Source organism: Gopherus flavomarginatus, chromosome 3 (assembly GCF_025201925.1).
Source record: "Gopherus flavomarginatus isolate rGopFla2 chromosome 3, rGopFla2.mat.asm, whole genome shotgun sequence".
In the NCBI taxonomy this organism is placed as follows: domain Eukaryota; kingdom Metazoa; phylum Chordata; order Testudines; family Testudinidae; genus Gopherus; species Gopherus flavomarginatus.
This window is the reverse complement of record NC_066619.1, coordinates 81168828-81187218: the sequence shown is the minus strand read 5'-3', so window position 1 is coordinate 81187218 and position 18391 is coordinate 81168828. Positions and strand designations below refer to the sequence as shown.

Here is an 18391-nt window from a genome sequence, read left to right as displayed (position 1 = left end):
GTGTTAGTGTAGGGAGTGTTCTGAGCAGATGTTGCAGTTTCTTAGTGTATTCCTCAGTGGGATCTGAGGGAAGTGGCCTGTAGAATTTGGTGTTGGAGAGTTGTCTGGCAGCCTCCTTTTGGTAGTCAGACCTGTTCATGATGACAACAGCACCTCCTTTATCAGCCTCTTTGATGATAATGTCTGGGTAGTTTCTGAGGCTGTGGATGGCATTGCGTTCTGCACAACTTAGGTTATGAGGCAAGCGATGTTGTTTTTCCACAATTTCTGCCTGTGCAAGTCAGCGAAAGCATTCAATGTAGAGGTCCAGACTGTCATTTCGACCCTCAGGAGGAGTCCATGTGGAGTTCTTCTTCTTGTGCTGTTGGTGGGAGGGTACCTGTGTATCAGTGCGCTGTTCAGTGTTGTCCTGAAAGTATTCTTTGAGTCGGAGACGGCGAAAGTAGGCTTCCAGATCGCCGCAGAACTGTGTATCATGTTGGTGGGGGTGGCAGGGCATAAAGAGAGTCCCCGGGATAGGACAGACTTTTCTTCTGGGCTGAGTGTGTAGTTGGATAGATTGACGATATTGCTGGCTGGGTTGGGGGTACCACGGTTGTGGCCCCATGAGGCAGGTAGGCGTTTAGACAGCTTACAGTCCTTTTTCCTTTGTAGAGAGGTGAAGTGAGTAATGTAGATCTCCTGTCTTATTTTAGTAAAGTCCGTTTGTATGGAAGTTTGGTTATTAATGAGAGTCTCCAGGTTTGAGAGCTCTTTTTTGATGTTTTCCTGTTTGCTGTATAGGATGCTGATCAGGTGGTTCCTCAGTTTCTTTGATAAAGTATGGCATAATCTCTCACTGTGGTCTGTGTAGTATGTAGATAGCAGTGGATTTTTTACCTTTAGTCTATTTGGTATGATGTCCATCCGTTTGCATTTGGAAAGGAAGATGATATCTGTCTGTATTTGTGCAAGTTTCTTTATGAGGTTGATGGATTTCCACTCCATACGGCTAAATGCAGTGCCTTGCATTGTGTCAAGTATCAGAGGGGTAGCCATGTTAGTCTGGATCTGTAAAAGCAGCAAAGAATCCTGTGGCACCTTATAGACTAACAGACGTTTTTGGAGCATGAGCTTTCGTGGGTGAATACCCACTTCGTCAGATGCATGTAGTGGAAATTTCCAGGGGCAGGTATATATATGCAGGCAAGCTAGAGATAATGAGGTAGTTCAATCAGGGAGAATGAGGCCCTGTTCTAGCAGTTGAGGTGTGAAAACCAAGGGAGGAGAAACTGGTTTTGTAATTGGCAAGCCATTCACAGTCTTTGTTTAATCCTGAGCTGATGGTGTCAAATTTGCAGATGAACTGAAGCTCAGCAGTTTCTCTTTGAAGTCTGGTCCTGAAGTTTTTTTTGCTGCAGGGTGGCCACCTTAAGGTCTGCTATAGTGTGGCCAGGGAGGTTGAAGTGTTCTCCTACAGGTTTTTGTATATTGCCATTCCTAATATCTGATTTGTGTCCGTTTATCCTTTTCCTCTGATCTATGTTTTTTGGGAGAAAGTATTAGTCAGGAGGATCAATTTAATAATGAATGTGGATATTAAAGTGGACCCAAATAACCAACTAACTTTCTTGTTGACAAAAACATTTTTCACATAATAAAAGCAGAGGGGAAATATTTATGGATGGAAACTCTAATGGATAAATTATATGTACTTCAAAAATATTCACTTTTCATAATATTAATTTGTTAATTTTCAATTGTGTACTCAACACAGTCCTTGTTCTGAAGATTTTATAATTTAAACAGCAGGCTTAGAAAAGATGCTCTCAGTGTAAGTGCAAAACCTTGTCTCTCTCTTCAACAGAAGTCCAATAAAAGATTCACCCACTTTATCTCCCTATGCTTAGAGATAAGACATATGTAGAGACTTACATTCAAATTAGTTTTTTTGTTTATTCTCATGTTACAGAATTTTGAGATGGAAAAAGCATTTGATAAAGATTAGTACTTGTGGGTGTTGTTTTGCTGAAAATAGTGGATTGCTGTGGTCAGCAGCCTTGAAAGACCAGCTTTCTCTTAAGGAGCCAATATTGGAAGGTGCTTATGCAAGCCAATGCAAGTTGAGGGCATTCAGCATCTTGCAGAATCAAATAGACAAGGTAGTTTTAAAGAAATCTGATCCTGTTTTCTAGGAGCTTAATTCATATTCTTGTTGGAAACATTGTATGTGCTTATATTGTTAGTACCCTATCAGTTTTCTGTTTGTAAAGAATGTGTTTTCATTTTAGTATGTTAAGTTATATTATAATGTGTTACTTTGTGGAGAAAATTAATTAAAAGCAAAACAGTCTCCCCAAAATTTAACTCCTGATTGCTTCAAGAGCTGCATAATCCGGATCCAATGAAGTAGCACAGGCAGGCTGTCAGACATGTTGTAATCCAGCTGCTCACACCGCCATGTCATTGAAAAAAATGGAGCTAAGCAAAACACATAGATGTGGAAGTGGCATGGGTGGGGAATTTACAGGGTTCATGTGCAATTCAGGTAATTCATTTGTAACTGAATTAACCCAAAGCTTCTCTTTATCCATAACTCCACACGAGAGTCTTCTTCACAAAAAGTTTTCTTTTCACTGGAAGACAAGATTTCATTGGAAACAAATTTTGGATGATTTTTTTTTCATTTCTGAAATGTATTGAAACAGAAAAAAAGCTGAGAAAAAACAATTATTTAAAAAAGATTCCAATGTTTTCATTCTGAAATCGTGAATTTCCCCCACCACTCCAGTATCTGTTTCCCATTTGCCAGTAGTTACATCATAGCACTTAATGTCAAATGGAAAGTGTTACTTTCCCTCTGAAATTAACACTTTCAAAGACAAAGTAACACTTTCACTTTAAACCCTTAAACCTTAAAATTGAAAGTGTTACTTTTAAAAGTGAAACATAGTTTACTTAGCTCCCATTTTTTTGCCCTTTCCCAGATGGAAAAACTGGGGAACAGTGAGAAAGGTAAATAGGGAACTACTTTACCACATTTTATATATTGCCTGTGAGAAAACTGAAATTTCCCAATGGGCAAATTTCAAAAGGGGATTTCCCTACTAAAATGTTCCTGGGGGGAAATCTAAGTTTTCTAGCCCACTCTAGAAAAACAATTGTACCAGAGGAAGGGTCTGTAGAAGAAAAAGAGAGAAGAGACAAATAGGTTTGCAGGTCTCTGGAAGTAAGCAAGAAACAAAGAAAGAAGAAATGGAGATAGAAGTGAGGAAGCATAAAGGTGTCGGTCAACAGGATGGAAGAAATGAGATGCAGTAAAGCTTAATCAAGAGACTACCCCCAAGTGTATGACTCTCAGTACCAGGGCCGGCTTTAGGTCGATTTGCCCAATTCCTGGGAATCGGGCCCCACGCCTAAGAGGGCCCCGTGCTTTAGGCGCCTTTTAAATTTTTTTTACTTACCCCGGCTGCGGCCTGCTCCGGGGTCTTCCATGGCCCCACTCCCCTGACCAAAGCGCCGGCGGGAGCGTGGCTGCCCCACAAGCCCGCTCTCTCAGCTGGAGCTCTGGCTGGAGAGCCGCAAGCCCCGTGGCCTCGCTCTCCTGGCTGGAGCTCTGGCCGGAGCATGACAAGCCCCGCGGCCCTGGCTGGAGCTCTGGCCAGAGTGCAACAAGCCCCGCGGCCCCGGCTGGAGCTTTGGCTGGAGTGCGACAAGCCCCGCAGCCCTGCTCTCCTGGCTGGAGCTCTGGCCAGAGCACGACAAGCCCTGCGGCCCCAGCTGGAGCTCTGGCCGGAGTGCGACAAGCCCCGCGGCCCTGGCTGGAGCTCTGGCCGGAGCGCAACAAGCCCCGCGGCCCCGGCTGGAGCTTCGGCCGGAGCGCGACAAGCCCCACAGCCCTGGCTGGAGCTCTAGCCGGAGTGCGGTAAGTCCCGTGGCCCCAGCTGGAGCTCTGGCTGGAGCGCCGCAAGCCCCGCGGCCCCGCTCTCCTGGCTGGAGCTCCGGCTGGAGCGCGGCAAGCCCCATGCCCCCGGCTGGAGCTCCGGGCCCTTTAAATAGCCCCCAGAGCCCTGGGGTAGCAGGGGGCTCTGGGGGCTATTTAAAGGGCCAGGTCTCCAGCTGTATCTGCCACCCCGGTCCCTTAAATAGCTGCCGGAGCCCCACCGCCCCCATGCATTCCCCAGGGCTCCCATGGCTATTTAAAAGGTCCGGGGCAGAGTAGAAGCAGGGGAGCCCTGGGCCCTTTAAATAGCCCCCAGAGCCCTGGGAGAGCGGGGGGCTTGGGGGCTATTTAAAGGGCTGGGGCTCCAGCTGCCTCTGCTGCACCCCCTGCCCTGCCCGCACCAACCCCGCCCCCCGCTGCCTGCAGCCAGCTCTGCACCCCCTGCCCACAGCCAGCCCCTACCAAACCCCCTGCCTTGTCTCCAGCCAACCCCTGCCACACACTCCTGCCTGCACCAGCCCTGCACTGCCCACCCTGCCCTGTCTCCAGCCAACCCCTGCTGCACCCCCCTGCCTGAAGCCAGCCAGTCCCATACTCCTGTCTCCAGCCCTGCCAACCCCTGCTGCACCCCCCTGTGGCCCTGCCTGAAGCCAGCCCGCCCCACACTCCCCTTGTCGCCAGCCAGCCCCGCACCCCTTGCCCTGCCTGCAGCCAGACCCTACCTCCAGTCAGCCCCTGCCCTGCCTCGAACCAGCCCCATGTCCACTGCTGCCCTGCCGTTCCCAGGCCAGTAACCTGCACACCTGCTTCAATGAGGGGGTGGCAAGAAGCAGCGAGGACCCAAACATGTGCACATCCCCAGGGAGTGGTGGGGACCCACACATGTGAAACGGCAGTCATTAATAACCAATCAACAGCATATATGATGCAATGTACATAATATACAATTTTATTATTTATATAGTTATGTAAAGTAAATAACACATGGAAGAAATGGAAGGCTTTTTTTTACACTTTTTTCTTTTTAAGTCATCCCTGCCAGGGCCCCACCGAAAGTGTTCACATTGGGTCCCGCACTTCCTAAAGCCAGCCCTGCTCAGTACCCCCAAAGATCTTGAGTAAAACGCTGTTCTATATTGATTATAAAGTTTCCTCTGTTAAAACCCGGATTTTTTCATGGTTCCCTGAGAGATTGCTTAAATATTGAAAGTAGCAGACAAAGCTCTGAAGCAGAGGAACACAACAAGCTGCTACAACAAAAGATTATGTACATCTGGTTGAAGAAGGAGAGAGAAAGATTTTCATTTGGGTTTTATTTTCATGATGGAAGACAAACTAACCTAGTTAAACACATTCTTATAGTCAGAGTAATTTTTGTTAATTGGAGGTTAATTTTTTTTCATTTACACGCTCATTTTGAAATACCTTCATTGAGATAGTTTGGGAGACTCCTGGTTTATACCATTATAACTAAGAGCAGAATTTGGCTCTACCTAAGCTTTTAAACAAGCTCTGGAACAGTCACCAAAACATCTGGAGTCAAATTTTCAAGATGAAGGCACAAAAAAGGTATTGTATATTCATTTACACAGCCGAGGAGCTCCATTGTACTCAGTAGAAATACTCTCAGTTGGAAGTTTTGCAGGATCAGGCCACTTATAACAGAAACCCTATAGCTCATCATTGAATGAATTTTAATTACCTGGCAAGTGAGTTCACACTTTTCCCCTCTCCAACCTGGAGCACAGGTACAGGTTCCATCCAAAGCATTGCAAGCCCCTCCATTAAGGCACTGGCAAGTTAAATTACAACCAAGACCCCATGTGCCACTGGGACAGTTTATTGAACAATCCACACCATGCCAACCTGCCACAACAAAAATGAAGTGTCATATTAAACAAGGACATGTTTCTCTTCCTTTGCTGGGAGGTTCCTCTTTGGGAATCTCTCAGTGATACACAGCAACAAGGATGGCCATGTAGCCTATGAAAGAGTATTAGACCTCCCAGCTGAGGCCTTGCTCAAGTTCAAACAAACGTGTCCTTGTGCACCTGTAACAGTTGTGCACACCACACTTTATAAATTGGTGTGAATATTTGAAAGCAATTAATAGTACATCTGAAGGGAAAAAAGGACACCTTGAGAATGCTCACTGAAATGCACTAAACTGTTTTGAATTTTGCAAGGGACAACATAAAAAAAGAATTTATTCCTTAGAAAATAGGGTCAGTTCTTCTTAAAAACAAAATTGCTCATATAGGGTATGTATTTGCTACTTCTTTAGTAGTTTTTCTGATGGGCTCTTTGCAGACTACATCCAGTGCAGACAGAGCTATGGTGCAGTCATCACAGTGGTCTTGGCAGAAGAAACCAAGGATAAAAAAATCGATCAGTGAAAAAGTCATTATGTAAGGTGGGTTTTTCCAAAGACAGATATGAGATACTTCAGGAGATTCCCCATTTCCTTCTGAATATTTAAAAATAACCCCAGTACAAATTAGAAGATGTCTGTAAGTTGATGCTTCAAACAGTGATTAAGTCAGAGAAATGATCCAGGAAGTACACACTGAACTAAGCAGAAAAGCAAAAAGCTTTTAAAAACATGATACTATACGTCTAGTGGATATAACAGCCAAGTAGTCATATGCTATCATTGACAGCGACACAAGTTAGGTTTCTATTTCTATACTCTGTTTACAGTAAGCAGGGGTCAAAATAACTGTACTGAATCTAATCAATAAACTATTCACAACACGTTGTCATGAATCTGCCTTGCACTCTAGATTTCTAATTAGGTGGGAGACTAACTGGGAGACTAGATGGGAGACTAATTTGTTAGGCACTCTGACCTGCTCTGCAGGTACAAGAACCATCCACTGGAGAACAGATGGCTTGATTTTTGCAGTTGCACACAGAAGAACAGTTTACTCCATAGGTTCCCGGAGGGCAAGGAGTAGCACAATCAGAATCCTAAAACATACACAAATATATTAAAAAAAATTTGACAAAACATCAATGAGAGTTCAAACAATAAAATATCACCAGCAATTTCTCTAATCCTAGATTTAACTGACTTATCAACCCCATTCTGAGAGACTGACTGTTGTTACAGTATTACAAGTATAAGAAAATGTGCAGACCATATCACATTCTAGGCTGTCATCAGGTCAGCCTGGGTTTACAGGAAAGCATTAAGCAAGGCTCTTAATACTCTTTAAATCTACAATAAGTATTTGTTTTACATTAATTGATGTGGGAAAGCATGTCACATACCTGCCAACACTTAGGTAAGCCAATATTCAGTACTACTGTACAAAGAAGCAATTTACCAAAGCAGAGTGTAATGTAAAATGGTAATGTAATGGAAAACAATTTGGACATATACAATATTCCAAAAAATATCATTTGATTAAAGTGCTTTTTCTACTATGCACAGAATTACTGATAGAAGAAAAGAAGTACCATAGTATGTCTTCAGAGTTACATTTTTAGTATCATCAGATTTCTACATAAGAACAAACATCTGTGAGAATGACTGAAATCAGGTATCATGATTTGTAGAAATAACTGTATTTATTGTAGATTTTTACTATAAAATAGTTACTTAAATCCACAAATTAGTGCTGCAACAGTCACAGTTCCCCTGACTCCTTTCTGTTGTAGTAGGTATGTATACCTTATTATAACTTTTCCATTCTCATCACTACATTATTTTTAAGAGATCCAAATGCAATTTTTTTTCTTTTTTGAGCCTGTCCCACAAGGAGCTAAGTGACTCCTGACCTCCCATTAACCTCACAGGAAGGAGTACATTCAGCATTTCACTGAATCGGGCCCTAACTGAAGGCAGTAAAGGAAAAAAATAAACTGTGAACTTCAGATTTATTTACCTTAAATCCAGGGGCACAGATGCATTTTCCAGTCACACTATCACAGTCAGCACCATTTTGGCAGCTGCAGATCTGTTGACAAGATTCACCATAGAATCCAGGAGAACATGTCTCATTACAGTAGAGTCCAGACCAGCCTGGCTTGCAGGAGCATTCTCCAGACATAGGGTGACAGCTGGCAGAAGAAGATGAAAGGAATAAATAATTTGGGACTAAATAGGACACCAAGATCCCAATGTAATTTTTTTCAGAGAACAACATGCTGTTACAGATCTGTTGTTTAATGGACTTCATATACTGTGTATAAAGATATATGTTTTCCCAAACTAAACATACACAACACACACACAATTAGTATAATGTAACATAATACAACATAGAGACACATACTTACAAATCTATGTGTTTATTTAGTTTGAAAAGAAAAGATCTATCTTTTCCATTTCTGTGTCGAAAAAACCTTACACATGCTACAGTTACCTTTCATGACTGTAAATTTCATGACATTAAAAATATTTAAATAGTGAAAAATTCAAGCTTTCATCTATGCTTCTTGGTAATTCAGCTGTAACTAAAACATAATTATTTTTCAAACAATGGTTAAAATCAGCATCTTATTTTCTTACAAAGCCCATTTGGAAATATAATCCTTTTGTCTGAGAAAAATGACGAGTTTCTTTAATAAAGCAACATTCAAGGAGTAACATGAATGCTCTTCTCTTTAAAGCTGTGGTTCAGAAGAGTACAACTGGCTTCTTTCCAATAAATAATTCCAAATCACTTTCCTAGGGAGAAGTCAGAGGCACTGTCAAACTCAGTGACCTTTTAGAATGTGTCTAATCTACACTGTACATACCTGGTGATAGACCAGCTGTCTCTACCTGAAACAGCAGTTCCATTGAATGGCCAGTCAGACAGCTGTTGCCTCATAACAAATGGACATCATCAGCTGTGCTAAGATATATGTGCTGGAAAAGTGGACACAATGGAATACTCTGTGGCACTCTGGCAGACAAAGCACTTGCTTAATTCTCACCAAAGGAAAGCTTTGATATCCAAATCAAATATATTTACAATAGGAAGACTGTTTAAAGATAGTCTTCCGGCACTGATTGAAGTAAAGTCCCCTGAAGTGTGCTGGAAAAAATGTGTCTAAGTCCAGACACATTAAATGACCCATGACATCAAGGAAGTTTTACATGCCTTTAGACTTCCTTCATTTGCTGACGTGTGTGTGTGTGTGTGTGTGTGTGTGTGTGTGTGTGTGTGTGTGTGTGTGTGTGTGTGTGTGTGTGTGTGTGTGTGTACACATGAATAAAACTGATAGTTTTTATTTTCCTATTTGAAGGTATGAAAAGTATTTTTGGGTGTTGCAGAATTAATAATCATCATCTTTAAAATAGTCATGAGTGAAAATAGGGAATGTGGTATTAAGCGTATACATCTCTTTTTAACAAGGCATGACTAGTTTGTGTAAAACTGCTGTCAATGAGAGGAAAATCTAGCCCCTGATATTTTCAACCGAGTAGTAACTGAGAACTTTAGAGTGGTCTATTTAGTGCAGGGGTTCTCCAACTGGGGGTAGGGACCCCTCAGGGGTCGTGAGGTTATTACATGGGAGGTTGCAAGCCGTCAATCTCCACCCCAAACCCTGCTTTGCCTCCAGCATTTATAATGGTGTTAAATATATAAAAAATGTTCTTAATTTATAAGGGGGGGGTCACACTCAGAGGGTTGCTACGTGAAAGGGGTCATCAGTAAAAAAAGTTTGAGAGCCACTGATCTAGTGTGTATGGAAACAGATCAAGCCACACCAACAGGCTATGTGGTGTTTGCTGAGAACAGTCTGTATATTAAAATATTAGAACATCAGCAGGTAATTGGGGCTGGAATGGAAATATTCTCAAATGAAATATATATTAACCTCAGGAAACACATGATGTAGAAAGAGAAGCAGAAATGTGGTTCCCCGAGAAATAAGTTCCCTATATCTAATTGCTTTTCTGTATGCCTCCAGAGGCATTTTGGATCTAAGCCCCATATTTCTTATCACTACAGGAGGTATTCAGTGATATGGAATGCATTCTCAACCTGCCCAACAATAGGCAGCATAGCATGAAGAAATAAGATAAATATATAAAAAATGAAAATTAGTGGTGCAGTGATTTCAGGAAATAAATCCTTTGAGCTGCCTTTTTTAAAAAAAAAAAAGAGAGTAGCATATGAGGCAGACAGAGGCATAGATATTCTGTGCCCCCCAGTGAGTATTAGTAAGGCATACTCGCACATATATTGATTGACACCAAAATTAGTATTCTGTAATTTGTAATTAGATGTAGGAAGCTGGAGCACTTTTGAAGCTTTTTGATGGTTCTCCTGCAGTTAGCTTAATTGGCAATAAGATTTGTGTGCTAAGATAGAGAGGTAGAATAGATGTTGAGAGATGCTGCAAGTATTTCTGCCTTTTTTCCTGTTCATTTTTGTTCACAATTTATGGACCTATATGTACATTTCCTATATAAGCACTAAGATCAATTTCAGTATATTTGGTAATAATATAATTAAAGTTATTTAAGTCTGCAGTTTTCTGGCATACTTAATGCCACATATTTGTTTCAATTTATAAAATAGTCTGATGAAAAAGCTATGTATATCATAGAATCAAAGGACTAGAAGGGACCTCGAGAGGTTACTTAGTCCGGTCCCCTGCACTCATGGCAGAACTAAGTATTATCTAGACCATCCTTGACAGGTGTTTATCTAACCTGCTCTTAAAAATCTCCAATGACGGAGATTCCACAACTTCCCTAGGCAATTTATATGTACAATTCCACCATAAAAACCCCATCCAGAAATATAAAATGACCTAATGTCAACATTAAAACACTATCAGCACACATAAACTTAATCCATCCCTCATCATCTCATCCACTCTTGCCTCAGAAAAAGCATGAGAAAATAGATATGCTCTGTGTTAAACCTGGGGTCATGAATAAGTCCTGAGTCAAGGCCCCACTATTAAGAATGACGTTGGCATGCCAAACTGAGTGTTCCAGCTGATCTCAACTGCCAGGATGAAACAATGATGAAACAGAAAGCCCTGACAAGCTTATCAGATAAAAAATAATACAACTTGAACTGTATTCAGAAATTAACTGGAAATAAGCGCACTCTCTGGAGAATAGTAGTTTTCTCCGTGTAAGAATTACTACTAGGTAAATGAGGAGCTGCATTCTGTACCTTCTAAAGTTTCACATGCTCATCAGATGCCCCCCAAGCAGAGGGACTGCAGCAATCCAACCTCAAAGTGACACGGCACAGATCCTTTTCCAAAAGAACTGGCCAAAGGCAGTTCTGTCTTGCCAAAGGCAGGTGGAAAGTCACTATTTGCTGACTCCTGCCATTTGAACCTCCAGAAGCAACTGAAGATCTAACAAGACCCACAGTTTGTGAACCTGAATAGCAAGGGCAGGCAAACCCCCTAATTAAAATGGCTGGATATTACTTTCACCAATTCTCAAGGTTGTTCCCGTAACCTTCTAGTTTTATTTCTGTCTTATCTAAGTTCAGCCTCAGCCAGCTAGTTCTCATTCATGGTAAACTGATCAATAACATCATTTGGTCTAAGAGCAGACAGACGTACTGCACATCATCTGCATATGGTTGGCACTGCAGCCCAAACTACTTCACATACATATTGATGAGAGGGAGTAGAATAAAACATTCCATGAGAGAGCCCTTGGAGCAGATGGGCAGTCACCCAGTACTACTCTTGGAGCCATCTAGGACAGAAGAGAACAAAGTAACTCAAATACAATTCCATCCCCGCCAGCGTCTGTAGGCATGTCAACAATACCATGTGGTCAGTATCATTCAAGGCAGTTGATGTATCTAAAAGAATCAGCATGGACGCTTGATTTTTGCTCTAACCCCTGGGCAATAGAGTCAGTCAGTTTTTCTCTCCTGTTGAAACTGTTCCACTTGGTATAGTTAAATATTCACTGGGCCAGAGCATGGGTGGCTGGTGACCCAGCTTTTGGGAGAGGCTAGCCCCCAGCCTCTCCCATTCTGGCCCACGCCCTACCCCTCTCCCTCCACTCCCATACAGGAGCCCAGAGCACCCTCACCATGGCCAACAGTCCCAGTGCCAGGCAACCACCCCAAACACCAGGAAGCATGGTCCAATAGCCAGGTGGGTAGCAAGGCCCCAGCACCAGCCACCTCAGGCCAGGACAAAGCACAGGAAACTGCAAGAGGGAGTCTGGGGGCAGAGCCACACCAGGCTGTTTGGAGAGGCACAGCCTCCTCCAGCCTATACCTGTAGCCCATTGGCCAAAGAGAGAGACTGATTCTGTAGCATGATTGTTAGGGCACTTATAAGGGAGATCAAGGAGGGACCTAAACTGGGTCTCCCATATCCCAGCTCAGTGCCTTAACCACTGGACTATTAGCTATACTGGGATGTGTTAATAATTCTCTCTTTCTCCAAAATTTCCTCCTGGACCTCAGAGACCTTCCCTCTGTACATTTCCATGAAAAGCTTCCATTTTGACAAAAAATGTTTAATGGAAAAAGTCCCAATCAGCACTACATAGACATTCCCTGATGTGTTGATGTGAGAGTAAGTTCTTTTCCATCAGGCTGGCATTTAGTCACAGAAGATAGCCAGAAACAACTGTATCATCAAAAGTGGAAGAGAAGTATCCTCAGTGGGGCCTATGTTTTCCCCATTATTATTCATAAGTTATCTGATTGCTACTAGCTGGTGGTCTTAATCACCCGCCAGCACAAAGGAAGAAGAAAAATATAAAAATATCTTGTGAAGCCTGTGAATTTTTGCTTCCCTCCCCTCACTTTTCTCTACTCAACTGTAACATGCAGTTACAGACACACGTGTTTCCACACCCACAACAGTGCTAAGTTCCATTTGATTTGTCATACAGAGAGGAAATTTTCAAAAAAAGATCAGCCATACGCTGCTGTTTACATTTGAACATTTGTGATTTGATTTGACCACAAGCTGTCTTCCAGAGGTATAAATGAAGGAACAGCTGTGTTGAACACAAATCAGAATTAATCCTTGAAATATCAGAAATGCTATACAATGCAATACTTTCCTGTCAAACTAAACTTCTACAGTAGTCTTCAGTTAAAATTGCAGAAAACTGGCTAACCATAATTCAAACACATAGTGCAATGAGGGCCAAATACTGATGTTCTGAGTGCCAGACAAGGTGCAGGGAAATAGGGAGGGATTATAGTTTTTCTTACTCCTAAATTCTCTGCCCAATCCATAATTTACTGGATTTCACATCCTGTCCAAACAGTATTGTTTCAAATCACATTTCAAGTAGATGAGGTAAACAGAAGTACAAGTACACCAACATACAAATATGTAAGTGAAATATGGGAGAAATGCAGCCCTCTCTTACATGGCTCGTCAACAGAAGTTATGTTGAACAATTTAAGCAATCCAAGAACTTATTTCTCACAATGCCCTCTAACAGGATCACACAAACAGAGATATTCAAAAGGAGATTTTTTCATTTATGTCCCAGTGCATTTTAATGACACTTCTAAATTCTGAATAAAGGCTTTATTTTTATGTATAAAAAATGTGCATCTCAGATACAAAACACAACATTGTTCTGTGTAAGAGTACATCATTTCCACAAATAGTTTTAACACAGCAATCCGTGACAGCAAAACATTTGGCATATGTACACAAAACTTATCTGACATATTGTGTATTATTAATGGAATTAGGCGTGAATGAATGCAAAATTATTGGAGTCTTTCATATAACCAGGTGTGCTTTATAAGAAGATAAGCCTTGTCATGAGAATTATATTTTGATTGTATGTTATCTTGTCTTATCTCCTATCCCTCCCCTAGTATCCCAGAGGGATTATCTCAGAATTTCTGGTTTATAGATTTTTATTACAACATGTTAAGGCTTTGTGGATCCCGTAGATACACACACAATGCAAAAATATTTGGCTCATGATTGCCTGAAAAGAGTCACATGATGAGTTAGTAAGTTTCTATTGTTTAGCTTCTCTGAGTCAATACTACAGAGGTATGGAGAAATATAAATCAATTAGATTACTTATACAAATAATTTTTTTCAATTTCTTGGCATCAAACTTCACTTTTTGTCGAATGTTAGATTAAATGAAAAAAAGTTACATTTCTGAAATTTATAGTCATAATGGTGAGAATTCAAGACATATCTCATTAGAACAATCAGCATGCTTCCTCCCCACAATATATATATGGGGCCTGATTCTCCTCTCATATCAGTTTTATGTGTACGGGATGGTGTATTTCCATTTATTTGATTGGAGATACTCTTAATTAATAGTACCCCAGTGTAAGTGAAAGGAGAAGCAGGTCTATTGACCTCACATGGTAAAAAATGTAAAGATTTATTTTTATATGCGGTAAATATAGACAAAGGCAAAAACCAGGTCAATACTTATCTTGTGTCAATGAATCTTGATATTAATTTTATAATCTGATTATCGATTGCTATTTAAAGACATCAAATAAAGCTGTAAGCCAAAAAAAAAAACTGCAGTTCTTGCCCTGCTTGTTATCGTGTTTCTTGCTATGATTATAAAAACATTAAATAGTCTCTCTGCCTAAGCTTTGTGGCTCTTAGCTGATTCACTTTTCCTGGAAACCTAAGGAACTTATTTCCTTATAATTTACATTCTTGGTTAAATGTTCCACCTGGAGAAAATCTGCTAAAAGATGTAACAACATACCTGCGAGTGTTCTGCAAGTGACATGGGCATTTTTTGTCACACTTGAGACCATAGACTCCCTCAGAACAAAGCCTTGTTTCACAGTGTTCTCCCGTATATCCTGGATCACAGAGACAAGCACCACTAATATGATAGCATTTCCCTCCATTCATGCACTGACAGGTCTTTGCACATTGCACTCCATAAGTCCCCACTGGACATTCATCCTGGCATCTGTGAAAGTCAGAAAAAATTAGGTTTACTTGCCTTAAATTTAAAACATTTTGGAGAATCAATGTAAAAATGTATCTTAGTTACTGAAGAGTTTTCTCTTCATAGAACTCTTAAAATCATTATAGGTGGAGCTAGTAATTTTGCTTCTATTTAAGGTTGCCTAATACTTTGCACTATAAGCTCCTATTTTCAGCTGCTTATAATTTTGCCAAATTTTAAGTTTTATATGTTTGTTATCTGCCTCAGATTAAATGTGTTTTGGAAAGTTTCAGCAAAACCTTTTCATTTGTTTCTAAGTACAAAAGTTAGGGAAAATAGTTTTTCCAGTGTTAAATATGTCTCACACACACACACACACACACACCCCTCCATTAATGGCTGGTTCACACTGTAGGACAACTTACTGACACTAATAGTTCCTTCTTTAGCTCAAGTAGTCATTTGTGCTATGATCTAAAGCTCCTGACTTCGTACCCAGCTGATAACCATGAGGGCTGCAGACCGGGAATGTAAATATAGTTCCACATGGCTTTTCAGTTTGTTTTTTAAAAAATCCTAGAAATGACATTCAAAAACGTATGTTAGAAAAAGATTGAGTGGGATTCTGCGCTCAAACAGGCACAGCATAGAACTGGCAGCCTGAGAAAGGGTGGATATGATAGCTTTAAGCTACCTTTGTCTGTCCACGGATCCTGGGCTACTCCAGTGGCTAGCGAGACCCCCAGCAGGCCTGTCTAAATTACAACAGGCTTCCTGGGTTTCCCTAAGGACTGCTGCACTGCCTGGTATTTCTGCACTCCGTCCCCCTCCCCCCCTCCACATTACACCAAGACTTGTGAAGGGGTCCTTGGAAGGCAGCCACACAGCTGTCTTCCACAGTGCTTGCATCAGGGGAAATCCACACCCAGCTGAATATGGGTCTTTGGGGCCCCTCTATGTCACTCTGGCCCTTTTGTGCAGAATAAAGAGGCCAGAGCAAGGATCTCACCCATTATGGTTGCAATGTCAAACACTCAAAAGTTAAGAAATGTAAATGGCAAAGCAAGGATCAATTCATCCCCAGTGTGAGTATGCATTATGATACTGACTTTAGTTACACAGTAACACAGTATTTGTTCTATAGGAACCCTGCCTCATTCAGTGCACGATGAAGAAACAGTAACTTGCAAGAAGATAAAGCCTGGTCTCTCGTGCTTAATGCTTCTGTACTGGGATTTTAGAGATCTGCATTCCCTCCTTTGCTCTGTCCCAGGTTTCCTGTGTGATGATGGGCAAGACTATCTTAATGTACAAATGGGTCAAACTAAAGTTTCACAAGCATTTCCTAATTTTTGAGCACTTGACTTTCCTACCTACTTTTAATATAGTTTTTTGTATTAAATATGAATAATAAACACATTTGCCATCCTTAGCAATTTGGAATTACCAGAAGTGATTGTGAATATGATTCAATATTGTCAAAGTATGGGAGTACGGCTCTGTCTTTAGAAGTAGGCTTTACATCCTAACTCTAAATAAGCCTTAAGACTTATTGCTCCTAAAGCATGGTGAACTTTTTAGTAAATAGATAGTATTTCTCCTTGGGTTTTAGCTGCGGAAACTGTTGCCAGTCAGTCACCAGAAATCCTAATTCTGCTCTACTGCAAGCAATTATTGCAAGTAATTGCAAAAAGAATTAATCATTTCTCTCAAGAAGGAACTTATACTAACTAAGATCTCAAGTTGAGTTTCTTCCTGAATGGTTTAGCTAGATACTGAGGAGAGAGATGTAGTTTCCTGGATCATGGTATGCAAAATTTGGAGAGACAGAAAAATTCCTCTAGGGACTCAAGTAAGTCATGTAAATGGGAAGTCAGTGTAACAGGCATTTTTCGTGCTGCCAAGTCACTAACAAATACAGTGCTAGGGATCTGGGTCAGTGTTTCATTTTAAAGAAATTGTCAGCCTAGCAAAGGAAAAAGATAAAAAATTCAATTGTATTAAAAATAAACATTCAAGAGAAAAAGCCCAACAAGGTCTGTAAATCTGTGCAAAAGGATGTTTAATAATAGATTAGTATAAATGCAAAGAGATTGGTGGAGACTGTACTTTCTATTTAAATCAACAATTAAACTGTAAAAACCCATCTGTACAGAGTTGTCCTGCTTCTATAGGACTTGTCAACCAAACACCTGCTATCTACTTTTTAAAATGGGTTTGCACTGGATGTGTTACATGTTTTTTTATTATTTTGAAGATTGTGAGGGAACGGAGCCATCTCAGTTTGTGAGTTGAAATGATCCATTATGCAAATATGAGGACAGAAAAAGATTTAGTCACACTTTCACAGCATTCATTGTGACCCTCTCTAAGTTCCCCCACTCCTGTTGTGTTTCATTTAATATGAAGCAATTTGCTCTTTAAAAACAAAACAGGGCAGATTTCTAAAGTCTCTCCTATGAATTCTGTAGCCACTGGGATTTGTGAAGTGCAATTGGACAGTATTTAACAACTTACTCCCACAAGAACACAAAGGGGCTGAACTTGTGGGGTGATTTCAGTGAGAATTCAGCACCCCTTGCAGGATCAGGCCCTGAAAGATGAATAAGGCTTGCATAAAGGTGGCTATTTTTCCTGTGACTGCTGATATAAGAATAAAGCAAAAAGTCTATGCCCAACAGTGTTTGCTCTTTAGAACATAAGCTGGTTGTAAGGAGATAATTGAAGGTTAGGGGAAAAAAATCTGAATTAAGACCATCTGCTACAGATGTTTTCCACACAACACTAGTGCTCTACCAACATATGATAAAATATATACAGAGACCACTAACAGTTCCCTGTAATTCAGTCACATTAACTTTTCTAGGTTTCCGTTACATACAACACTGAACCCACATTAAAACTCGTGGAAATTACTCATCACCAGTAATTCTGTTTGTCAGACTCCCGCATCTCCTCCCTTCCTGCAGATGATTCCAGACAATCACAATTATGCCAGGAAGCAAGCGAGTAGGCAAAGAATATTGACAGGTTGGAGTAGCATGGAGCTGGCTATACATATCCGTTGCCTTTCATTATTCTTTGCCTTCTGGCTTCCAGGTATACAGCACCTAATGCTGACTGCTCGGAATCTTCCACAAGATGAAATACAAGGTAAGTGAATAAAACCCTACCTTTCAAGGATTCTAGCAGCACAAAATATGGCACTTGGTATGATTTCAATTCAGTCTGAAATAGAAAGCTACAAGTATTGTGTGAGAGAGTAGCCCCCACCTCCAGTGTCCTCCAGTGTCAGGCCATGGCATCATATACTCCCAAAATTGGAGGCTAGGTTTGAAATTGCAATGCATCCTCTCCTGGGTCATTTTTACAGCCTGAGGGCTGGAATAGCAACAGTACCGCCTTTACAACCCACATGTAGGAGGTTTCCAGTCACTAGATCCACATAGCCTCAGACTTCTCTTCTGGCCTCCCCAAAACTATGTCCTATGCCTTTCCCAGTTTGGACCAAGAGAGAGCCCCCTGTGCACAGTAGCTTTGAATCTGGACATTCTCTGCTTCAAACACAATGCCTCTTGGAACTGCACCAGGAATAATTTCAATCTTCACAACTGTGC

The 18391-nt window shown here is 41.1% G+C and overlaps 1 protein-coding gene across 2 annotated transcripts in view; it reads right to left on the bottom strand.

Annotated features, from left to right (window-relative positions):
* Window positions 1–18391, bottom strand: part of MEGF10 (multiple EGF like domains 10) — a 148808-nt gene that overhangs the window by 37836 nt on the left and 92581 nt on the right. For both annotated transcript variants that reach the window (XM_050945622.1, XM_050945621.1), the window contains exons 9-12: window positions 14583–14795; window positions 7813–7987; window positions 6772–6892; window positions 5625–5788 (exon numbers count right to left, since the gene is read on the bottom strand). In XM_050945622.1, coding sequence (XP_050801579.1) covers window positions 5625–5788; window positions 6772–6892; window positions 7813–7987; window positions 14583–14795 — 673 coding nt within the window. The remainder of the gene's footprint in view (window positions 1–5624; window positions 5789–6771; window positions 6893–7812; window positions 7988–14582; window positions 14796–18391) is intronic.